Below are 25,672 nucleotides of genomic sequence, written 5' to 3' on the forward strand. Positions count from 1 at the left end.
GTCATTTTACAATGGCTACACTATCCTATTTCTGCGTCTGGATTTAAAAAAAAAAAACTGCTGCTGATGTTTCCAAACAAGCAATGACAGACTGACAAGCAGCTAAAACAAGAGGATAACAAGAGGAAGAGGAGTAGGCCTGAAAGGCAGACAGATAAAGAGGTTGAAACCAAACACATCTATTTTGAACTCACTCTCACTTCTTCCTGCCGCCTCTGTTTTCCATTTCCAAATATAACAGGATTTTCACACCTGAGACTGTTTCTATAAAAGCTGTGTAACACCGATAAGAGCGTGTGTTTGTGCGCGAGTGTAAATGGATTGTCGTTCAGCCTTTCCTTCAGTGTAATGAGATACCAGGTAAACACTCCACACAGGAAACACTCTCAGGATGCAGCTTCATAGAGCTCTGTCTCTGTCAGGTAATTATGACGGATAGGTGTGTGTCACAAATGGGTGCAAAGACAGAAACACGCACACACACGATGAAGGGCACCGAAACTCAAGCAAAGACTGTCAAACAAAAAGTGTCTGTGTATACACTTTTAGAGACACGCACACATCCAGGTCCAGACAATGTTTTCCTTATTTTGCACATCTCTACAAAACAAAACCCCAACTAGCTTGAGCAGAAGCGACTGAGGAAACAAGAAAAGTATATTGCCCTTTAATTATCCCCGGTATGAAATCATGTGTGGCGATCAAAGCCACATCAATGCATCTACGCTGATTTGTCTGATCTTCATGTTGGTGTTGATTGGAAAATATTCCCAAAACAAACCGCAGGAGTTTAAAGGATTGATCTGAACCGTTACAACAATTTCAAAAACTCCCAATTGGAAGGATTTGCGACTCGCAATCAGCAAGTTCAAATGTGTCCAAATCAGCCAGCTAATTAAAACGACAACAAACCGTAGGACAGGATGGCCAGAAGAGAGAGAGAGAGAGAGAGAGAGAGAGAGAGAGAGAGAGAGAGAGAGAGAGAGAGAGAGAGAGAGAGAGAGCAGAGAGTATCCAACCAAAGGTTCTCATCCTACCTCCAGCGATGGCCGTTTTCTTCCCAACAGTCACCGTCACAGCAGTCGTCGCGATGGCAATCCTCCCTGCTGTTGGAGAAACAGATGGAAAAATGAGCATGGATTCACAGCGCTTCAAACAACACATGCATGCATGCATGCACGCACATCACAAACTTTTCAATAGTCCTTCAAACATGCTAAAGGACTGACAAGGAAAACTGTTCAGACAATTGTTTTCCTGTTATCAAGTCTGTGAACTCTCACAGCAGCAATAGTGGCAGCTGAAGTGCCAGAATGTGTTTGAAATACGTGGGAGACAGATTGACTTGGCAGCAATAGGTAATATCTAATATAGTCATTTGCTGTCTGGCAATTCGCAGCCTTCATGCCAGCTGATGCCAACTGTCACCCAGCCGCAGAATCTGGCTGGATTAACAGTTTAAGCGTTATGTAACACAAACTATGAAAGCTAATCGGCTAATACACTCACAACCAAAGGCCTTTGTGTTTATGTTTTAATAATTCACTCCTTTAAGGAAAAATCCATCTTAACAATCACGCAGTCGAGAAATTCTGTGATATCCGTTTGATATTTGTCAGTTTTAAGCAGTTCAATAACTCTGTGAAATCTGAATGTCAATACAGACAATACGGCCAGCAAACAACAAGAATGAATCAAAGGACGGAGAAAAGCTTACTAAGCGTAATGCAAATGAACCAGGGACCTTACTGACTCCCTAAAAAGGAAGATGAGGTTCCCATACTTTGATTGCATGCTCATGCAGAAAGAGAGAGAGACACAGAAAAAAAGAGAGAGAGAGAGAGAGAGAGACAGAGACAGAGACAGAAAGAGACAGAGACAGGGAGTTGGAGGAGATGGGAGAATACAGGGACACCGAGCAGGGCTCGAAATAGAGAGAACAGACAGTTCATGGAAGGGTGAGGAGACAGATGACAGCACTCGTCATGCATTGTAATTAGGTAGGAGGAAGACAAGGATGGGGACCTATATAAAAAGAGGAGGCATGCCAAGTACACGAAAATGTTTTCCTCTACCCTCCTCCTCATCATCCGCCTCCCTTCGTTTCCTCCCCCCTTCCTCTGCTTGGAGCTCCACCTCCTCTGCACTGAAGGTGGCGCTATAGTCAGCCTCATAGTCCTTGAATATGTCTGAACACAACAAACTAAATCTAACAACAAACTCAGACATATTTAAGACATACTTTGTACTGTATTGTCAAAAGTATTTTCAATGATGAGAGGGGTATAAAATTTTGCATTTAGCAACGTTTTGTACTATAACTTTGGCATGTTTAGCCAAGACTTCTGTAAGAGAAGAATTGAATAAGAAGAAGCTTTAATCTGCACTGTGTGCACTCAAACACAAAAAACTAAATTCATTTTGTTGATTAAGTAAGGACACACATCCAGTTTTTCTGTCATAAAGAAGGCATTATTATCAGCCTGTTAAAATACCGTATACATTTTGTAATCCGATTAATTTCAATTAAATATGAATTTTGGTTCGCACTTTGAAGTGGGGATTAGATTCACATTTCTACTCCTGTTTCTGCCTCGAGCACTTTCATGGAAACTTTTTTTAAGATACTAAGTCCAGAGGCAGAGGAGTGCCGACTCATACCTTTACTGACTGGATAAAAAGACAGATTTGTGTTAGTACGATGTGATGGTAAACATGAGTAACGTGGTAGTTAGCTTGTTTACTGTGGATCTGATGATTATTATTAACAACAGCAAAATGAACTGAGATGAACCTGAAATGAATTCAAATCAAGAATAAACAGACATATTAAGAGAATTGTTCATAAAAATTAATAACGTGTTTTAAACACTTTAAACTCGTGGTAATGAACAAACTCCAAAAAAAACAACAACTTCAAGTAAACAGAGAGGAGCAGGTGCTCCCTGCAGCTGTTGAGAAATGAGTCTGAGATATGTTAGGCTCAAAGTGAGGTACCTGGCTGAGAAAACTGTGAAAAAACTGTGAGTGTTTGACCAGTAAAGGTATGTCCTCTACCTCTCGTGTCCTGTCTGGGCGTGTAGTATAGAAACTTTCCCGCTGGGTACTCGGCTGCTCTGCGGTACCACAGCGGGAAATGGTCCAGCGTGAACATGTTCTCCTTGTCTGTGGAGGTCAGGAAAGACCTGTGAGGGAGACAAAAATACACATCAACTTAATACTGACAGGTTAAAGGGAGAGACTAGGAAAGATTTAATAGCAACAGGACATCATTTTAATTTGAAGAAAAACTTCTTGACAAGTGGATTTCTGTACATACAAAACAGCCAAAGTACACCATCATTACAGCTGCAGGCATTTTTTGTTTGGGCAACACAACATGTATTTGCATGTATAATTTTATCAGTTTGGATTAATAAAACTGACTGCTGCCCCTTTATAGCCCACCAGAGGGCGAACTCTCCCCTTCCAGTTATATCTGCTTAAAACAAGCCTTTAGCTGCTTTCACTGTTCCTGTGATCTAACACGTTATGTAAGCCCACTTTTAAACCTTTTGGGTTATACATGTGAAGATGTGGCTTATTAGATACAAAGACGTAGATTCATCATGTAAAATAAATCTCTTTATTTTACTCACTTGCCAGTTCTCTTCTCAATGCCAGTGTATCTCTGGAATCTCATCAGGCCTGAACGGGTCCCCAAGAACACCGTTTCTATCCCCTCGTCCATACTGAACAGAGAGAAATAAATGAGACAGAAAAAGGTCGAGGGTGAGCATATACAGAGGAAACAGGCAAGTGTGTGTAAAAACACTCAGGAAATAAGTTATAATGCTTTAAAAACATGTTTTGAAATTTTCTACCCAGATGTGTTGAGCATAAGAGCCGTCCAGTAGGCTTCCATAGGAGCCGTGACCACAGCATCAAAAAGAGTTTGTGACAAAAGCAGCGCATCACCTGTGGAGAGAAATCAAAGGAAAAATAAAGGCAAATCAACACGAACCTACAGCTCATGTGCAGACTATTAATCTAAACTGAACATTAACAAAGTCATTTAAACTTTTAAAAGCTTTCTGAAGATCAGACAAAAAGAGCAAAGTGCACATGGAAACAGTACTGTGTCTAAGGAGCGTGATCTGAAGTGTCCCCTTACAGTCTAGATCTGGTTCTTTGCCAGTGAGGTATTTCACCACAGCCTGCAGCTGGCTCAGCTTACGATGGTCTGGATCAATGTCAATCTCGCAGTAGGTCCTACAAACACACACACACACACACACACAAAGTATTTTTATAAAGAGCTATAACCAATCAAACAGGATGGAATCCCATAAAGTCTATGTATTAGTACTTACCATTCACTGGCAATGGTCAGGTCTGGGGTCAGTAAGTCATGTAGACCTGAAGCAATAAGAGAGGTCAGAGAGAGAAAGTAAGGGAGGTCAACACAATAACAGAGAAGCTGAGGCTAAAAAAAGACCTACCCTCCTCAACAGAGACATTCCCGATAAAGATGTATTGTCCATATCCCCGAGTGAGGACTATACCCAGACTGTGAGACAAAGACAAGACAGTGATTTCAAGTGCTCTCATATTTAGTTAAAAAAATAAATAAAAACAATTTCAAAAAGGCATTCATGGATCTGAACTTTTTAAAGCTGGCACTTCAAGTAACCCATCCAATAATGAAGAAAACAAACCTGAATGGTGTCTCGTTGATGACCGTGTAGAAGTAATCATTCTTCAGGAATATTACTCTCCTCTGCAAGATACAGAAAAAGACAAATGTTTTCAAAAATGAGAGAGAACATGAAAAGAAAAGAGTTTTTATTACAAAGAGACAAAACACAGCTGACTGAACATGTATCAATTCAAAAGGATACAAGGAGGATAAAGGGAAAGACAGAAACACCCACAGGAGGAAAGAGAAGGAAAATCCAAAACTCCAATCTAATTTATAAAACAGCTCCTTCTGCTCGGCGAATGAATTAAAAAACAAAAGCACTCACTCCTTTATCCAGAGTAGTTCTCACATCTAAAGACATTGCTCCAGTTTCTCCTTTAACCATGGCTGTCCTCAGCTGAAACAGAAACAGCACACACTCATTTTACTTCTATGAAAGATAACTGAAAATGACATACAGAAAAATTAGATAGTGGATTTAAAAAGCCAGAAATTCTGTATGAGTGTGTGTGTGTGTGTGTGTGTGTGTGTGTGTGTGTGTGTGTGTGTGTGTGTGTGTGTGTGTGTGTGTTGTGCTTACTGTCTCCTCAGTGTCTTCCCATTCCACCTCTGACAGATCAACGCTGTTATAGTTGGGTTTGGGTTTGAGCTTCTTCCCCTCCTTATACTGCCACACACATACAAACAAATAATAGAAGGGTCTTAAACTAGTCATTGTGCTTGTTTTACTAAAATGATGTAAAGCCAAATTTAATCTCAGCTGCACTTATCCACTGTATAATTCAATCTTTTTACCAAAGGTCTGAGTTCAGGATGAGACAGGATGTAGCCATTGTTGGTGATGAGGTAAGCATAACCGTGGATACCCAGCTTTAAGAAAAGAAAAAAGAAAAGGATGCCAAACATTACATGATGGACCAACAACACAGATTATTCAAATGATAAAATAATCTAACATATCTGGCTGTATCGAAGAACAACCCCTCAACAGTATGTATGCAGTATTTTTAAATGTTTGTGATAAAGTAAATGAGTTACCTTGTATCTTGGAGCTAATCTCATCAGCTCTTTCAAGGCCACGTCAGTCCCTACAACTCCCAGCAGAATCCCATGAGACAACTGCAAGAATTACACACAAAGTTCAAGCAAGTCCGGCTTAAAATAATGGCATTAATGAAGATTACATTACTTACAGTCTCTTGCTTCTTGCTGAAAACAGGCATAGCCACCGAGGTCATCAGGAGCAGACTTTGTGCCTGAGTGGTAAACAGCTGTGGTAGACAAAGACACATGAGCAGCCACAATGATAGCATGTTGTTGTTTTTAAAGCTAACTAACTGGTTAACTAATACAATATAAAACAACAACTGTGTATCTACATGAAGTTGGTCGAGTTCATTCATTTTCACTAAACGAAAAAAATCTAAATGTGAAAAGGAGGAACTATGGATTGAAAGATCAAGTGCAAGTGTCTGAACCATGAAACATTGACCAAGCTAATGTTAGAAAAGACAATCACTCATTAGTGCTAGTTAAAAGTCTTCCTTCAACATTTCGTCAATTAGTTTTGTAAAAATGTGATTTTTAGAGAATAGAGTTTCTTGCCAACTCTTGCTAGCTAGACTGAACATTTCAATGCTACGAGTCACCTTTTTAAGGAAATAAATGTGCAAATTGTAAGCTAAGATAGCCATTAACTAGAGGATGAAAAAAAAACTAAAATGACTACTCCCCACTGTTTTCGAAAGTTAAATAAACAAGAAATCACAGGTACTAAATACTGTACTTAATTTGACTGCATTTTTCCACAAATACAAAGCCTTAAGTGTCATTACCTCTTCTGTGCATGGTAACTGAAGGTGACGATGGAAGGGAGGAAAGACAACAACAAGCATGAAATGAAAGAGTAAAAGATATGCCACACACGATGCAGATGAAAAAATACAATGATGAAAGGGTTGAATGGAGAAAACAAGAAGATAGGAAGGGTCTTGTGTAGTTGAATGAGGTGGGGTTGGTTGGTGGCTTATCTGCAGGCAAAATACATCCGAAAGGAGATAACTGTACATTTCCCAGCAAGCTCACGATAAATATGACAAGTAGACTGACCACACTGTCCATATAGGCCTCGGTCCAGATGATGTCATGATCATGGTTGATGACCATTGGCCGGCTGAGAACATGGAGGTACTCCATAACATTTTCTTGGACGTCGGCCAGTGTAGAGACATGTGTGTAGTAACCTGCAGGATAAAAAAAACATACCATTCATCAAAAAATACTGCACACAGACAGAAAGACTATGACGCATAAATTTAAGCAAAGAGCATTTTCCCCTATCATTTTTAATCTTTCTGCTTTTGGCTCTTGGGTATTACATTTAGAGAAGCAGAATAATTTAACTGACTTCAAAAACCTTGTATTTCCCCAAAACATTTAGCTGTTTTAAGTGGAAAAAACTGCTTGAATCAAATATCAAAGCGAGAGTGCTTTTGATGTTTTCAGAGCTTGGCTTAGTTTAAGGTTTATGGCATTTTATGGAGAGGATGACGTCAATGGGATACCTGCAGTGAAACTGGTCGGGGACAGCACGCTACTCAAGCCCTGCCAGGTATAACTATTTGAATTGTGTCTCCCTTCCCCTGGTAATATCTCCCAAAAAGTGTTGGTGTTATTTATCATATTACCGAAGGAACCACCTAAAACTCTAACTATACAAATACGATTTTTGCAGAAACATACCAATGAGCTGTCTGTTTTTGACAGATATTTTGTTTTTGGCAGAATTGACTGTGACTGTCCCAACAGAAGGGAGTGCACCTGTTACCCATTACACCCACAGACACACACAGCCAAGCCAGCAGATATGATATTTTTTGGCCAGAGATGTGTTTACAGTGTATCTGTTGTAATAATCAGGTGTTTAGTCAGGGATATTAGATTTGCTCAGAGCTGTATAATGCGATTAATTTTGGTTCTGAGCTGCTGTATGACCCCTTGTAATTCACAAGAGGGCAGCACTTGATACGCAGTTCAAAATAGCACCACCTGAAAACACTCTGCTCTCCTTTCTTGTGTGACCATCTTTGCCAAGAAAAAATAAATTCCAATTCCATATATGTCATAAACAAAAGGACCCCAATTGGCATTAATAAGGTGATTTGACATTGAAGATAATGGTTCATCTAAATTTAATTTGTTTTTTTACCCTTGTTGTTGCAGGCAATCCATTTTACATTTTCAGCAAAGGTCATCTCTCGTCCAATCAGATAGGTGAACACTCGAACCTGAAGAAACAATAATAAACAGTCCCTTTCATTGTTGGGTACAGCGGATAACAGTGTGTTTGTTTGATTGGTTCTTGTAGTTGTTTGTGCTTGTGTGTGTATTTATCAGTCATACCCGTCGTTCTGGCCAGTTGAAATTTTCAAAGACATCCTTGAAATCCTCCATGGCCCCATCTGTGATCAGCATGATGGCCTGGTTACACAGACTGCCCTGGCCCAGTGCTGCAGCCTGAGTATTAGACACACACACACACACACACACACACACACACACACACACACACATACACACGCACACACGCACCCACATGTGCAAAGAAATGCATCGATCTGTTGTTTAGATTAAATATAGATTCTTGAACAAGTATATTCATATACTTGCTGTTTCTTGTGGTTAAGGTAAAAGCCACAAACCTCATTAAGGATCCTGAAAGATTCCTTCATTGCATTTTTCACTTTGCCCTCTCCTTTCACATGAAGCTCATCAACCAAAAGCTTGAAATGCTGAAAAGAGACACACAATAAAAGTTAAAAAAATAAATAAAATTAGACTTTGAAACTAAGCCATTAATCATACCCATTTAGCAAAAGCTGGTGGTAAGTATACTGTGGATCACCAAACAAAAGAGGGAGCGATTATCCCTGGCTGTCTGGCACACTGACCAAAAACAGCAAAGTCACAACAACACAGGGAGGTAATCAGGATGAATCAACATAAGCGCACAGACACAGATGCCCACACACACTCTTGATGAATGGCCATACTTTAGTAGGATGCACCAGTTTGTAGACAAGCAATAGATTAGCCCTCCTGTGAAGTAATGCTTTGATTATTGCTGCATACATTTAATTGAAAAGGATTAAACCAGCAATTAATTACCCTTTAATTAAATAAAAAAAATAACTTAATCCAGACCTTTCCTCAACATTGATGTTACATTATAAGACTGCATACATGTACTGTAGGGTAGTCCTCAATAGCCTCAAAAGACTTTATTAGCTGTAATTTTCAAACCTAAATGTCCATACTTCTCCCAAACATTAGCTTGTTTTACAGTTTCTACCTGCTCATCTTGACATAATCCGAGAGAAAACAGGACAAATAATTGTTCTGGGGATTAAGGGCCTCTTGAATAACGTTAATAAAATGTAGAACCTTGTCCTGTAAATGTGTTCCGACATGGTTCTGAGTAAGTATGTCAGCCAACATCTGTAAACGTAAACCCATTCTACAAGATCCCCGCCTCTCTCCGCATTCGACCAATACCATCCCTCGCTGACAGGTCATGTGACGTACTTAAAATTGCCGGTTGCCAGTGTCCTCACCTGATCTCTGATGATGTGAAGGGGAGTGAAACTTGGGCATGCATCCAACATTTTAAAAACACATACACATACGTACACACTGAGCAGACTGGTGTATGAAAAAAAGACGGGAATGAAAAGAAGGAAATGATAAAAGCAGCCCTGAAACAACGAGATAATGTTTCAGCTAATGTAAAATCAAAGACAGGAGTAAGATGCTGAGAGATAAAACATGCTGGAATATAAATATATGGGTTTTTTTAACGGTGATACAGTTAATTTTGAATGTGAAGATACATTCACTGTGATGCTCAAACTGTAATGTGATAGGAGACAGATAATCTTTGTGCTTTCAGAGGATGGCTGAGATAACAACAGACGATTAATAGGTTAGCAGAGGTTAAGTGAATGAACTGGCAGTGAGTCCCTCTACTTCCACTGAAAGTGTGTGTGTGTGTGTGTGTGTATTACCTCACGGTTATCCAAATCAGCTTGCACCAGGGTGCCCTTGAAGCAGGGCTCCACGTAGCGAACATAGTCACTGTACTGGAGAAAGCAGACAAAACAACTCAGAATAATCACAGCCATGATTAACTGGTATAACTAGTGATATTAAAGAGTGACTGAATTTTAATCAACATCAAACACCTAACTTAGATAAAATGGACAGTGATTTCCTCAAAAAAATAAAAATAAAGATTTTTCTCTCTCCAACTTATTACTTATTGTAGAATAAACCGTTCTGTTGTTACATGGTCACTCAATTGAAAGGAGTGCAGCTTTTAGATTCTGTGTAAAAAAGCTTAAGGGCGGAGGATTTGCTGCGGCCGTATGATTACACACAGAGTAATACCAGGATAAACCATGCTTATTACACCGATTTGTAGTTGTCGGGCTGGGCACTACCAAAATCCTGAAAAACCTTCAAACAAAATGAATTGTAACGCTTCGATGTCATTGAGTTTAATGCCACGGAGGGATCCGATCCCATGATGTGCATGTGTGTCTATTTCTATTTTACCTTGTACACTACTTGTGCTTTTGCTTCTCTGTTTATATTTGTGAACTAGGTTGTTAATCACAAAGTCACGCTCATCCGGATTTGAACACATTCTGCCTCTGGAGAGAATTAGACTGCTCACGTGTGTTTGTTTAATTCTTTGTGTATACTTACAGCTATGATGTTAACAAAGTCATTCTCTCCCAGTGTGTCCAGGATTGTGTTGATTGTGTGTTTGGCAATGGTCAATCTAAGCCCCTTCATACTGCCGCTGACATCGACCACGATGACGACATCTTTAGGAGAAGTGGCGGCCTGGATATACCTACCAAAGAGACAAAGTAGGAAGAAGTATGTAAATGTTTTTTTTACAATTGTATTTAATATGCTTATTCATGAATATATATTACAACAGGTGGAATGAAGAGTCTTCTTCAAGGCTGCATTAAATACACGAATCAAGATTATTGTTTTCAAAGCCATGTAACAGGAAAGAGGTTATGTATATTTAGGATGCAAATCCATTTACATTTTTTTCAAGTTAACCTGGTACTGATAGTCTGACTGCATTGTGGCTTCAAGATAGTCTTGTGTGGACTGTTCAAGGCCGGACTGAGGAGGCCTGCAAGGGGACTGTTGTAGTGTGTAAAATATTAAGACAAGCATACCAGAGCAGCCTGGACAAAGTTATTCACAAGTATCTTAGCAGACAGACAGAACTGCAGAGTTCAATCTTATCCTTTTAATTGTTTCTCTATTCACCTTACTATCACCCTCTGACTTCCCAAGCTTATTAGCATTAATAGGATTTCCTCTATGGCAGCTGTATTTGGCAGCGTTCCAGATCTACACTCTCTTCCTCTTGGATTTGTGCATTCGAGGACATGGAGTCTGAGAGCCAGACAGACTTGAGCTGTAATCCAGCTCTAGATCCAATAGACCAGGTAGACCAGGGACATAGTAGACAACTTGATGTGTCACAGTAAGAAAAGCACAGTTGTAAATGATAGGATTACAGAAAGCAGCTTTGTCACAGGGTCCTTGTTGTAATGATGCTTTTCCTGGTTCATTAGGAAGCTTAAATAAACTTTTGATAACTTCTTCGGCTTTTTTCCAGGTCAAAATGTCTGCTGTGCAGATGCACAACTTTTAGAGAATACATTCACAGAAAAAAATGTGGCTGGTGATGCATAAGCAGAAATTCAATGATCAATGAAAATGTGGTTAATTTTTAACAAGCAGAAACAGATTTGTAAAAATGAAACCAATGGAAGTGAACTTAGCTTCATGGATACAGTCTTTACAGTACCATTTTATGACACCTTTAGTAACCACCAAGGCTGCTGTTTTAACAAGTTGGACGTGGACACGGGCTACTCAAACACATAAGCTCATATCTTCTGTAAAAAGTTGCACTTTAAGGTAAAACTGCACCTGTTGGATAAAGTCACTGATTTGAAAAGCTATAAAACAGAAGACATCTGTAACTGAGCGCCTCTGCAGATAAATCAAGATGCTCAAATGACCAAATAGTTGCTGATTGGTTGGATGTGAGAGACACTGAAAAAATGAGTGTCGTCTTACCAGTTTCTGTTTCTGCAATCAAAGGTGACAACACCATTTTCATCTGGAATCCACTGGATCCCTGGAGAGAAAAAGGGAGATTCAGCAAAAGCTTGCATACTGGACCAACCGGTTGGCCCGATGAATGAACAAATGGATGGATGGATGGTGACACATTGTCAAACGAGAGATGGATGAAGTAGCAGATGAGTAAAACAATCTGTGTCACAAATCCTCTGCTAATTACTCCTCTCTCTCTCTCTCTCTCTTTTTCTCACTCTCTCTCTCTCTCTCTCACACACACACACACACCCATACGGTTGAGAAATCACCAGCTGACATATTGTAGCGTAGACTGAGTCATCAAGTTTGACAGACAGCTTCCTGCATCATCAGTTGCTGTGTAAGTATCCTGTTTGGCTTGCGTGGCTGAATGTTTATCTGCAGCTCTGTTTGTGTTGCCTCAACACTGAGAACCATTTGAACGCACCAGGGTAGAGCCTGAAGAAGCCTGTAGCACTACCAAAGTACTGCCAGGTGAGTGTTGGATCTTTCTGGAAGTTATCAACGAAAACATCATTTAGCGCCTCAGACATGTAGACTCCATTCAGAATATCTGGATCTAGAGGAGAGAAAAGAGATAATGAAATTAGTCCTCTCAAGGCAATCAGATGTACAGTATATAATGTATTCATAAAACATGTAAAGGTTGTATTACCTCGGTTGTAGACGTTCGTGGGGACTTGGATGTTACTCTGCTCTGTGCTGACCCGCAGATTATTGAAGTGCTCATTTGCCTCCAGAGCAAATTCTCCTCCCAGAGGCACGGGATTCCCGTCCTCATCCACAGAGTTGATCAGCAAAGAGTTATAGTAATCAAACTAGGCAAAGTAAAGAAGGAGAAAAATGTGAAGTATTTTGTGATGAGGTGCTCAGGAAACATTTGGAAATGGAGATCCTACAGCATTCAAGATCATCAGTAAAAGTCTTTGCACACAATATAAAATGTGACTTTGCACATTTAGTCTTCCAAATAAAGTGCATGCTTCTGCAAAAAAGACAAATATGTAACACAAGTGGAGGATTTTGATGGGATGTGACTTGTTTGATGGATGTAAACTCAGTGCAGAATCAATGCAAGTGAAAGGCATGTAAGTAGAGGAATACTCTGCAATGTCAAATTTGCAATACTATGCACTGTTTATACTTTTTGCTTATATTGCCCATGTATACATCCCGATTTATTCCAATATTTATTAACATTTCTGATATTTCCTCACGTTATATTCAGATACAAAAAACTTCAACATTCCTCTACTGCTTACTTACACTTACCTCTAGGGTTTCATTGTATTCATGGTAAAGGTCGGCATCCTCTGCTGATTCTGCCAACCTCTGTAAAATAAATCATTCTCATTACATCGGCCACTATTCTGTTTTAATGAGGCGTCATTGCTAGGTAATGCCATCCTGTTACTATTAAATATCTCTTTGCTATTCTGTAAGATTATCCTTTCGTATTACCTTCACAGATTTCATCTTCCTGCCGAGCATCTCCTCCATCTCTTCAGCAAACTTCTTTACCAGCTCCTCTCCGTTCACCTCCTCGATTTTAACCACACCCTCCACGTCCTTGTATTTCTGTGAAACAGACAGTGAGATTGTTGGTGATAAGAAAATCCTTTGAGAGAAGAATTTTGATATGAGCTCTTTAGTTAAATAAAAAAACACTAAATATTATATAGAGAGATTCACCCTACACCTGATGTCTTTATTATTTATTTATAGGTTTGATATTATATCTTGATAAAATACACAATGAAATAGACAAAGAGGCACTCATATAACCATGGAGAGAGATGCTGGTATAATAGAGTAACACAAAGTCAGTTTGTAGTCCTGATGGGGTCAAGCTCTGACTCCATCCCCTCCTCTGACCTCCACTATAATCTGCACTCTGACAGAGTGATTCCACTGCACACAGCCCCTTCTCACCCACATCTGTGCATGTTGTAATGACTTTGTCGTGTTTTTGATGGTTTCATGACACATTCACAGTCACAATACACACATTGATTCATTTATAAAAGATGATCTTAAGGGCACTAGCATCCTCTCATGGGCACATTTCTTTATTAACATCAGTAACAGCAGAAGTGCCCTGATGAAGTTTAAAAAAAAATGAACCAAACTGCTCACTAAAGTCTTAGTCTTTCATTGAAACAAATATACTTCTTTTCTCATCTTTTGCGACCTGCTTGTTTAACCAAAAATGTCCATATTTATTTCTTTAAGGTTTTTGACGTTGTTGCTGTTATAGGACTATTTAACATACTGTAACTTGTTTTATATTTTGACAGAAATCCTGATTTAAATGGAGTTGAAATCCATTCCAGTTCAAAATAAGGAGCTTCGGCATGCTGGTAGCCTTTTGGTTGGTGCACTCCCCCATGCACGGAGGCTGTGATCCTCCAGGTGGGCGACCAGGGTTTGAATCTGACCAGTGGCTCTTTTCCTCCAAGTTGTTCCCTGTCTCTTTCTCTCCCCCGTTTCTGACTCTATGCATTATCCTATCTCTAATTAAAGGCATGAAATATATCTTACATAATAAATAAATAAGGTGCTTACACAAAGCAACAACGATAACAATTTCACAATAGTCCTACATTAAACCAAATTCATTTATCTGGCTGTCCGGTCTATTTGTTCATAATTTTCATGAAGCATAAATACATGTGTAACTTAAGGGATCCCATGTTATTGGAAAGGTTCATTTCCTGTCCTGGTGATATGACTTGATGCATAGCTTGTGTTTACTGCCTTAAAAGACAATGTTTAATGTCTATTACAGGAAAGGGAGAGCCTTTATGACACAGATAAGAAAGACAAACAGATCTCAAATGAGAAAAATAGCCCTTTTAAAGACTACTGCAGATAACTATTAAGTTTCAGATTTTATTTTTATTTCCTACAAACACTCAATATCCTATCCAGTGTACTGAGGCAAGAAGTCTCTAAATGTTCCACAGATAATGAGAACGCCATCGATTAGACAGAGGCGGGTGATTAATGGCTTTTTGTTGCTGAGGTTAAACTACCGCACTCTGTGCTTTTTACACATCACTGAGTAAAAAAAAAAGTGTTCAGCTACTATAGATACCATTACTTAGCAACTGGTACTAATGCCACAGCATGAAAGACAAATGGATGTCTTGTTATATTCAAACCACTTTGACTGTGTCTGTTTCTGGGGCTGCATGCAAAGTTCATTTTTCACATGCTGCATGAGGCTTAATCTAGAAAATTGAATCTTGTTGCTAAACATTGAGGCAATCTGAGGTTAATCCAGTCTGCAAAACAAGCATCAAAAACATTCCAAATGTGCTCCATTTTTCTTCTCCTTTTTTTCCCCCGTTTGTTCGTGGGAGAAATCTGTGTCAGTTCTCTATTTGCTCAGCTAAACTGGTTCATGTTTTGTGCAATGAATAAATGCTTGAGACTGAGGTTGTCAGTACATGTGTATCCGGTAGGTGTGTGTGTGTATGCGTCAACACACAGTTTATGTGTGGTTGTGTGTGCGTGTGTGTGGCAGATGGTGAACAGGCCTTCAAGGTGTGATAGGTTTGCATGCAGAGGAAGACGTCTCAGCCTAATTATGAAAAAGACGCAAACTCACTAACACTCAGTCACACATATACACGAGTACTGTCAGACCTCTTCTGTGCACTCGTCTTAACCTCGTACGATCATTTTAACCAAACGTTTGAACAAGCGAAATATAAGCAGAGCTGTTCCTGTGTCCTGTGTGTGCATGCTTTGTGTGAATAACTGTCTTAGTGTATTTTTGTGCTTTGCATTAAGTGTGTCATCCCAATGGTCTCTGGGCCATGTGCAGATGTTGTACATAGCAGAAGGGAGGGAAAGAAGACATGGACCAAACTCTTCTTGGGCAGAGGTGATGATGTCATGGGATGATAGCTCCAGTTCTGTTATAAAAAACTAGGTCACTGTTTTTTATTTTTGTCGTAGCTTTCATTCCTGTTTTTGAAAATTGCCAATTTTGACATCACAAATGTTCAGGGTACTTTTGCAGCGAGTAATACTGGGAGAGCGTACCGTATTTAGTAACTGTAGTTGGATAATAAACTGTGACTGGGATGTTCAGATTGAGCAATGAATGATGTTTATTAGCTAAACTAAAACATCTCAAAGAAAGAAATGCTTTGTAGAAAAAATGTGTGACTCTGGCTGTGGCATGTGTGTGTGTGTGTGTGTGTGGGGGGGGGGGGGTTTCCGATTCCTTAAGTGTGTGTGTGTGTGTGTGTGTTTTTTATTTGGGATGTCTTACCTTCTGTAGCAGCTTAGCTCCAGAGTATCTGGAGGACAGGGCTGATAGCTCCTTTCCAAAAGACACAGCCCACTGCTGCACCCTGGAAGCACAACAAACCATGATCAGCAACAGATAGCCAAAGCTGTTATTAATATTAATGACAGAAGAGCAGTCATTTAAAAGATATGCAAGCTTATTCGTGCAGCATATCTGACATAAAGTCTATTCTAGTGTAAGTACTTGATGTTGATTAGGACAAAAATATCAAGAAGGTACACATTTTAAGTCATTCCCTTTCACTCTGAATCCATTTAAATGTTAATAATAAGATATTTTACTTGCTAGGATTTCTGGCATATTTATGTGATGATAATTGCTCATTAATCTTCTTTTTTCCCCTTTTCTGATATGTAAAAGCTATCATATGGTCCAGCCTAAGATATCAGCCTATACTGTAGCTTCAGAAAAGCTGTTTATAAAGAAGAGCTATCACTCTACAGTTAGCAGTTTCACAATAAAATGTTGCTTGTTACAAACTTACAGGATAGTTAAGTTATCGTCCTGGAACAATCACATAGATGATGTTCAATGATCATGTGTTCCTTTCAAAAACCTAAACACGTCTTCTACTTCTGTTGAGAGGATCACAGTGAAGCAGCAGACTTTCCTCTACAGGAAGCTTTTAAAAATGCTAAAAAGTCAATCTGGAAGAAGTCCAACTTTGAAGTCATCCTCTGCCTAAATGATTTCCCTTGAATTCCGTGCTAATTAGAGGGACATTTGGAGGCATAAACATTTGCCAAAGCCAATAGTCTATTTTGATTCCCCTGTTTGTGAATCAAATCTGGATCCGACCCAGAATGAAATGCAACAGCCTTCTACCAAGTGTCATGAAAAATCTGTACACCGTTTTTTTTCTGTAATCCTACTGACCGACACTGAAAACACAACCCTTTTTAGCAAAGGTACAAAAGTCAAGGTGACCATGAAGCAACACAGCCAATCATGTTAAGAGGTTACCCTGCATTCACCAATAAAAAGATTAAAACAGATTACTGTTCAGGTGACAGTAGAAGCTGACAATCTGCCAGCTCGAGGGGTTACTCTGCACTTGATAACAAGCAGGAGCTACAAATCCATCATGTGAATGCAGCAGAGGTCCAGCCTGAGAGGTTAGGGAGAAGACAGGATGTGACAGATGGCGCAACCAATGGGGAGTCAGCCAGCTCACTGCTAGCTCACTGGTAGGGTTGTTACAGCTAGCCTGAAGATAATACTTTGATGAATAAATAAGGAATGATTCATTAAGCTATTAAAAAATGACAAATGTGTTGAAATGTTTGTTGAATATTACCAGTAGTGCAGGGAAGTCTGCACGACGCGTCCCTTTGCTTAAGTACTACTGTGCAGCCAAGAAAGGTTAGAATAAAGTTAAGCCTCAGACAGGAAAAACCTGGGTTAAGGGTCGACCAAATCCATCTCAGTGAGTAACTCTCAGTGCTGTACGAGGGCAGAAGGCAGCGTCTGCTAAATGCAATTTTACTACAACATCTTATCATAACTTTACACACATGGGTTTTTTAAGTGCTTGTAAGAAGCATCTACTTAAAAGGGAAAAATGTTTGCATTGTGTGTATAGTTTTTGAAAACAAAATCCTTTTTCTATCTTTTACTCATATAGATTTTTTCAAACTATTTTCTTTTCTCCTTTTATGACTTGCTGTGGAAAGCAGATTTCTGTTGTTGCGGATTGATAAAACCTCACACTGTATCGTATATATTCCCACCATCACAGTACTCGTTATTTTTTGAGGCCTTAAGTTTGAAGTTTTAGTAGTTACATTCTTGTTTTCTTGCAAACAGTAGTGACCAAATTTGGACAGAACGATCACTACGCTTTGCAATTTCTCCACCTATAAATCACAGGCAGCCACACCATAAAGCATATCTAGCTTTACTTTCTTTAAATGGGAGTAGCCTTTATTGAAATCAATTGCTTTGATGCTTTGTTGAAGAAGATTAAAAGCAAGAAGTTGAAACCAAAAACAGTTTTGGGGAATCTTCCTGAGATAAGAAATACAGTGAGAGATTTAATGACTTCCTCATCTGGTTTCGTATGTGCTATGTGCTGCTGCTTTGTGCACAGCATTGTTTCCTCAGACACTAAAGGTTTGAACTTCCTGACCTGATTTATGCGGACATGGCCTGCTAACTCGCAGTACCAGAGGGGCCCTCCTGCCAAATCTTCCCCAGGCAGAGTGAAGCACTTTGGGCTTGGTGACATGTGTTGACCGACTGACCTTTGCTGTCCCAGGAGCTTTAATCTCCCTTAGTCACACCAGCATGCCAAGTGACAGCAAAAAATTCAAATCATAGACAAAATACAGCCAAAAGCATGAGCAACTAATGCTTTTGTAGTTTTACTTGATAAATACAAAACCTTTACAGTATGTATGACACAAACACGATGTCACAGTGAGTATACCTACAAAATGTGGTTTTCTCATATGTGTCTGAGCTTGTCTTCCACATGCGAAAACAAAAAAACTGGTAATACATAAAAGTGGAGGAACATTTCAGACCATAACAACCGTAGGTATGAATAATCCAGGTCCAGGAAGTCTTCTCTTCCATGAGCACCGGTGTCTTGAGGGATACCAGAAGCGCTCCTGTTGTCTCTCTCTTTTTTTTTTAATCGGCTATTTTGGACTGACAGCTCTGTATCGATCTGTTAGTGCTTTTAGTCAGCATGGGACTCGAATACTGTTCAGAGGAAAAAGAGCTTCGTCTGGCTTCTGGAGAACAAACAAACGCAGCGTTTAATTCCCCAAGGAAATGTCCAGCTGAGAGAAACTTATCTAACAAAGCTAATGGTGGTGGTGAGGAAAATAAAACACATTAGGCATTGTCAGTTGATTAGGTCCCTTGAGTAATCCAATGTTTTCACATTTGGAAAATATAATTAATTTCTATCAAGTCAGGTTTTTCCAACCCTAGTCTTTCCATTTTTTTTAACAGTAAAAAGCAATCAGGAGCCCCGAACAAATGTGCATTTCAATCAGTAGAGACAAATACAACTATCACACAGGACATAAACATCGAGCTAAAGATCCGCCAATGTAAAAATCTTAACCCTCTATTGGTGCATCCTAAACTCAATGACCTCTTTTTTAGATAGAGGGGAACTTTGTTTATAGTTCTGGGTTAAGCGATGAGCCATCATTGGAAAAGAGGGCTTCCTATATCTAACAATGACTTCCCATTGACTGATCCGTCTACCGGTATGTTACCACTGTTCAATAGTTTTAAGCTTGCTTGGTAGGCCATTCTGCCCTGTAGCTGTTCAATTTGACTCAACCGAGTAATGATATAGAGGAACATAGAAGAATGACAAAAGTCAATAGACATCATTATGTGACCATTATGAAGTCGATAAAGATTTTCAGTCATAATCAAATATTTGACGCACCAACTTTACCATCATGCTACAATGGCAATAAAGGGACATGCACAATGTGTGTTTAGCCACATGTGTTATCATGATACATGTGTCTTCTAAAAAGGAGGTTCAATCACTACTGTATCTGTTTTTAGTCTTTTTTTAAAATCAATCCCAGAGCATTTATTACAGTATGTCAAAAGGAAAATGAGCCAAGCCTTACATCATCTTTAGCTGTTTCTCCTGTGGCGGTGGGGAAGCTGTGGGATAGTTTGGCAGTTAGCATTACACCACAGGTGCCCATATGGCCAATATGTATCTGTGTTGAGTAATCAGCCAAAATAGAAAGAACACTATTGACTCATCCATCCAACACGTGGCTTTGAGTATAACGTATGCATGCCAGGGAGGTTACTGGGAAATCACCTCGTACACTTGCTGATGTAACATCTTACTAAAGAAATACATTTTTTTGTCATCTAACTTGTATAAACAGAGAAGCAAAAAAGTGAGCCTGCTATTACAGAAAATATAATATGGACTCATGGACTTGAGACTGAAGTCGGAGTCAAATTTCCCCACGTGGAAATTATACTGGATTGTATTGTATCTTACCATTCTGCATTTTGTTGTATCATATCAAGTATGTTGTCATATTGTATGGTGTGGCAAATTTGTCACTAACAAAACCTGCATGATCTGAAGACATGCCTTTATCATCCTCCTGTTGTGGATGCAACCTGATGCAAGAATCTAGTATTTTCCTCATCTTTTTCTGTGGATGGCTTCTACTCAAACATCAGAAATGGATCATAGTAAAATGGTCTCTAGTGATGACTGTAAACAGTCAGAATCAGGGCTTTCTAGCGCAAATGTGCTCACGTTTCTGGGGAGATCTTCATCTGGCCATCAACCATCAGGCACAGCGAGCTGGAGAGGATAATCCACAACAGCATCATCAGCTTCCCCCTGTGCGGCCCACTTCTGTCCAATTTACTGGCATTCTCTGCGTTTCCCCGGCTCCAGCAGGTCATCCCTGCAGCTGCTGCAATCTGCATCAGCCCAGCAGTTGTTGCACGCTGGCTCGAAAGAGAAAAAGAGGAAATTAGGACAGGGCAAATTGAGATTACAAGTGGTCAGGTTAAAGTGCCAACACAAAGAAATTAGTAACATGAAAGCTCCAAGGACTTAGCTTGTGACCACCATTTCACTGGGAGCAGGGATTCAACTGGGCTTGCATAAATCAATAGAATTTCACACATCAAGACAGAAACTGATTAGCCAGCCTTGTAGATCTCCACAGGAATTAGAAGCACGACAGACTGCATCTAAACACAAATGTCATGCTCAATAGTGCAACTGACAGGTAACCAAGAAAATAAAGACGGAAAAATCATTGAATCAAACACACATAAAATAACAGCTAGACTTACTTCCAAGTGTTTTAATAACAAATGTATTTATTTATGTATCTGGCTACATAGCTGCACCAATCCGTAATCATGACACTTTAATCTTGTCCTTTCCAAAGTTGCCATTGCATAGTATGACTCATAAGTGGTCTTATGGTCCCTATTGGTTTCATGCATGTTTGCTCTGCCTAGGTCATTATGTTGTTTCCTGTTAACTAAATGTGTTTTGAGGAGTTTTCATTATCACAGTCGAAGGACGGATGATGCCCTACGCTGCACGGACTGCAAAGCCCTTTAGGTCCAATAAGTTACTTTTCAGATAGCATTTTGGCAACAGCACCAAAACTAAGCTCAGCCATCATTTAGTCTTTGTGTATCCATATTGTTTCTAGCCTTTATGTCAAAACAGTACGGCTAAAGGCTGTAGAATCAAAACATTTCTGAAACAAGCTAGTATGTTACTGCTAGCAACAACTGTATGTGAGTCATTGAACAGTAAGTGTAAAAAATACTGACTTTTCTGTGTAGTAACTTCATTTAATGCTGGACTTATAAAGACAGGGGAAATACATCTTTTGCCAACTTGCCTTGTAAGGTAAATGTTACCAAAATGTAAAGATCCACTTCGAGGGTATTTTTTAAACATTAATGTTCAAAACTACAAGGAAGTCCACAAACTTAAGAATATACAAGGATCCTTAGTAATAAAAATAAAAACAATGTGATGGATTGGTCGGTGACCTGCGCATCAAACATGAAGGATCAAGAAAGCTCAGATGCAACATCTAAAAATAAACAATGTGTGTATGTTGGACTTACAGTGATCACAGATTTAAACTTTAAATCTGGCTTTCAGGGATACTGAGAAATGTGAGGACTGCTTTTCATGGGGGATGGAAACAATTGCATGTGCTGTGCAGAAACAAAGGATGTTCATTTTAAAGAGATACAAGCTGTAGCTAAAAAGTGGGTTGCGGGAAGATTAGATTGCTTCCCCATATTACAGAATTGTACTGAAGATTACTCACTATGGCATGTCGTTAGATCTTTGAAAGCATTCCCTTTGAGAAATGTAGAAAGAGTTTAAACTAAACCAATAAAAAGTGTTCAACTGATGATTTTATGTCAGCTGGCAGGAGAGTCGAGAAAGCTCTTGTCTCCAGTGTCAAAGGTCACTTCTGTAGACCATGAGCCACGATAGAGTCCAGCCATATTCCCACACCTCGTAATCTAATTAAAACTCCTCCCATCATCCCCTTTCTTCCTCCATGCTTTCTCTTATGGATCCACAGGATGCAGGGAGGAAAAAAAGGAGTTGAAGAAAGCCTTTGGTTGTCCTGGTAAACTCCGGTCCTCTTTAAGCACAAGTTCTATCCTTGGTCTTGGACTGTAAAGTGTTCCCAAACAGGGCAAGAAAAGATATTTCCAAGAGACCTTTCTGTGCTCCTTTTGCCCAGAATATTTCCAACCTGCTGACCTCACATTCTGGTGGATCCAAACCAACTATCACAACTACATTACTGGATGGAGAGTAATAAGGATGGAGTGCTGGACGGAAAGCTAGCAGGACTTCCTCCCTCTCTCTCTCTCTCTCTCTCTCTCTCTCTCTCACTCGCCAGCACCAGTTTACACCATAATCCAGCCAGGATTAAACCCCTCCTCCATCCACCCTTTTCCCTCTCTCCATCTCGCTCTCTCTCTCGCTCTCTATCATACACATTACCACAAACACCATTGCTCTTATTTTCTCTAAGGCTCTTTGACCTACTGTTTCTTGTCCTGCTTCCTTTTTTTCAAGTTTTGTTGGCTTAACTATTTATTCTTCTCTCATTCTCCTCTTAAGGCTTTCCTTTACATCCACGTTCATCCATCCATGCCTCCACATTTGTCAACGTTAACCCTTTTCCGAAGCTTTATCTATTTTATGTGTCCTTAGAAAGAGTCATACATGGAAGGCAGATCTCGCCGTTGTACAATCAAAAGTTCTGTTTCATGCAGTAGAACGGGGGGAGAAAGAGAGAGAAGAGAAAAAAAGGAGAACAGGAAGGAAGAAGAGAAAGGCAGAAAAAACCGGAACAAACAGGAATGGAAAAATGTGAGGAAAAGGAAGTGGAAGGAGATGAGAGATTTTGTTAGATGATTGAAGTTTTACCACAAAGAAGATGAGATTTTGGGAAGAGGACGCACTTGAGCGACAGAAGCTTGTAAAATTAACACACTGAGACACCTAGTGGCCTCAGTCATGTACACAGACACTCACACACACGTTTGTATGTTTGTTCACATTTTTAGCTCCTGTTGTCGTATTATTTGCAGCTGATTGATGACAACTGCAATCTCCCTCTCTTCCCATACTGCAGTTCAAGTAGATTAAGAATGATTAAACATTATGTGGGAGTATAACTATCAAAAAACCTGGAGAAAAAAAAAAAAGCATAATTTGTATTCATCGCGTTTCGTTTTGTGCTATTTCTTTCTGACTCTGTTGCTACTTTGTGTGAATTAAATTTGAGAGTTCATGTTTTACTGTATGAGACCTTGGCAGCAACTTTCAGCATTCCCTTCCTAAAGGCACCTGCACCATGACTCAAGCTTTTCTAACTGTGAGATGTTCAAACCAAGACGCAGCAAAGAACTACAACAGTACACACAACATGGACCTTTCTATGTTATTGTAACACTTCTTGGTTGTTGATTGGACAAAGAGTGTGTCAGTCCCGTCACCCAAATAAAACATTTTTCATTTTTCAGAACAAGCAGAATGTGACTCTGTTGACCCCCTTTCCCTGATAACGGTTGTTTTTTTTCTTTACACTTTGTCTAAAATCATAATTATAATCTAAGGTCTACAGCTCAGTGCTTAATACGAAGCCCAAATGAAATCTGAAACTACATGAGGACTCTGACAGAGACATGACGTCTAAATGACATCAAGAGCTCAAAGGGGCTGTCTGCCTCCATTAAGCTGCATTAATCTAAATACCCGGTCCACACAATAACACACACATGCAGTAACACACAAAGACACACAAGTACAGCAACAACCAGCTAACCTGCCTTTGTGTTTTATAAGTATACATACACACAGACAAACACACGCACAGAAAGACACACGCACTGAAACACAATAAAACATCTGCTCATGCCTTTTATCGAAATTAAAATGCTGTAACACAAATCCACCGAGGAAACACAAAGTAATAATAATAAAGCTGTGAAACTAAAGGGTTTGATTCATGACAGAGAGAGACAACCGCTCAGACAGACATTTATGTACATTATACATATACATCAACGCACACACACTTCGGCAGCATATATAACAGCTGCGGGACGACTCCTCCCCCACTGACCTAGATCAGTGATGATACGGATGAACTGTAAGTCCCCCCCCCCCCCCCCAACAACTTCAGTAAAAGATGGAGTTGGACAGCAATCCTGTTCGTAATGTTTCGTCTTTATAAAACAAATGGTTTTGACATCTGCCAGTGTCAATACAACGTTTAAATACGTATAATACAATTTACTTGTTACCTTTTAATCTTCGTTTCAGACAGGGAGTGTGGAGAAATGAGGGCGGCAGGAGATCACTGTATGGGGACTCGGGTTGGGAACTGGAGGGTCGCCACTTTAAGTCCCTTTACGGACCAAGTGGAGAATTTGGAAATGGTTAATGGAGAGGTGCCAGTTCACTTCCAGAGCAATGCCATGGTTCCCTTAAGCAAGCTACTGCTTGGGGCGCCATTCTCCGTACAGCCCCTCACTCAGATATTTCTCCTTTGAGGAAAGTGTTTAATTTCCCTCAGGATTATTAAAGTTAAAAAATAAAAATAAAAACTTTACAACCACTAAATGAGGTGGATAGAAATAAAAAGATGAACAACTGAGGGACAGTTTGTAAGCCTCCAGATAAAGTACGATAGTGGAATGTAGTCAGGCTGGAGGATCTGAGCTACCAGCAGGTACGAATGTGTGTTTCCATGTATGGCAGTTAGCGTGACCTATACACCACAAAGGGATTACGTACACTCTGAAGCTTCTTTCTGATGCATTCCTGGGTTAGGTGATGTGTTCAGTGCGAATGAATTTATAGAATTAAGTTTTGAAGAATCTGCTGCAATATACAAAGATGAATATTTAGTTACAACTGGTCAGATGTAAATTATTCAGAATTATAGGTCTGTTCTGGTTCTTTAGTACAGGTGAATAATCCCTTTAAAGATTAAACATTACATTTTGAATGTATGGTTATATTATTGTGATACTACCTAGCTACTCAAGACATGGGGTGTTCTGATTTATTTTATTACAGCTTAACTCTTATTTATCTATTTTGGCCATTTTTGTGTTTCTACATTTACAAATGCTCTTATTTTCTTTTTACTCCAAATTTTGTTTTCTCTGTTCATCTGTCCTATCCAATAAAGGCAAACAAAAAAAACATGTAATTGCAAATGTGATCAGGTAAGATAAGTTTCACTCACCTGTGTCCCCTCAGAGCTTAACGACGGCTCCAAATTGTCCTGTTGAGGTGCAGGAAACTGGAAAAGAAAGACATGAAGTTTGCTTCTTAAATTGCAGATTGATTACAGCACAACTCAAATAAGTAAAAACAAAGATTGAAAGTCATCAAAGACAGATAAAAACAACTGTAA

At 39.5% G+C, this 25,672-nt stretch overlaps 1 protein-coding gene across 5 annotated transcripts in view; it reads right to left on the reverse strand.

Moving 5' to 3' along the window:
• The window catches only part of cacna2d4a (calcium channel, voltage-dependent, alpha 2/delta subunit 4a), an 84,873-nt gene that overhangs the window by 59,068 nt on the left and 133 nt on the right, over positions 1–25,672 (reverse strand). For 2 of the 5 annotated variants that reach the window (XM_079335648.1, XM_079335645.1), the window contains exons 1-28: positions 22,046–22,628; positions 20,488–20,684; positions 16,185–16,266; positions 13,361–13,477; positions 13,172–13,231; positions 12,555–12,717; positions 12,327–12,458; positions 11,858–11,918; positions 10,448–10,598; positions 9,745–9,819; positions 8,383–8,472; positions 8,084–8,197; positions 7,890–7,968; positions 6,791–6,924; positions 6,517–6,534; positions 5,875–5,952; positions 5,720–5,800; positions 5,477–5,551; positions 5,262–5,348; positions 5,007–5,078; positions 4,698–4,759; positions 4,482–4,549; positions 4,353–4,398; positions 4,154–4,251; positions 3,864–3,957; positions 3,639–3,731; positions 3,058–3,185; positions 1,038–1,106 (exon numbers count right to left, since the gene is read on the reverse strand). In XM_079335648.1, the coding sequence (XP_079191774.1) occupies positions 1,038–1,106; positions 3,058–3,185; positions 3,639–3,731; positions 3,864–3,957; positions 4,154–4,251; positions 4,353–4,398; positions 4,482–4,549; positions 4,698–4,759; positions 5,007–5,078; positions 5,262–5,348; positions 5,477–5,551; positions 5,720–5,800; positions 5,875–5,952; positions 6,517–6,534; positions 6,791–6,924; positions 7,890–7,968; positions 8,084–8,197; positions 8,383–8,472; positions 9,745–9,819; positions 10,448–10,598; positions 11,858–11,918; positions 12,327–12,458; positions 12,555–12,717; positions 13,172–13,231; positions 13,361–13,477; positions 16,185–16,266; positions 20,488–20,663 (2,503 nt within the window). In that variant the 5' untranslated portion in view covers positions 20,664–20,684; positions 22,046–22,628. Of the gene's footprint in view, positions 1–1,037; positions 1,107–3,057; positions 3,186–3,638; positions 3,732–3,863; positions 3,958–4,153; positions 4,252–4,352; positions 4,399–4,481; positions 4,550–4,697; positions 4,760–5,006; positions 5,079–5,261; positions 5,349–5,476; positions 5,552–5,719; positions 5,801–5,874; positions 5,953–6,516; positions 6,535–6,790; positions 6,925–7,889; positions 7,969–8,083; positions 8,198–8,382; positions 8,473–9,744; positions 9,820–10,447; positions 10,599–11,857; positions 11,919–12,326; positions 12,459–12,554; positions 12,718–13,171; positions 13,232–13,360; positions 13,478–16,184; positions 16,267–20,487; positions 20,685–22,045; positions 22,629–24,551; positions 24,656–25,501; positions 25,559–25,672 lie in introns of those variants that run through there. The other 3 variants (XM_079335649.1, XM_079335647.1, XM_079335646.1) reach the window with 2 other exon arrangements.

Source organism: Symphodus melops (assembly GCF_947650265.1).
Source record: "Symphodus melops genome assembly, chromosome: 22".
Lineage (NCBI taxonomy): Eukaryota > Metazoa > Chordata > Actinopteri > Labriformes > Labridae > Symphodus > Symphodus melops.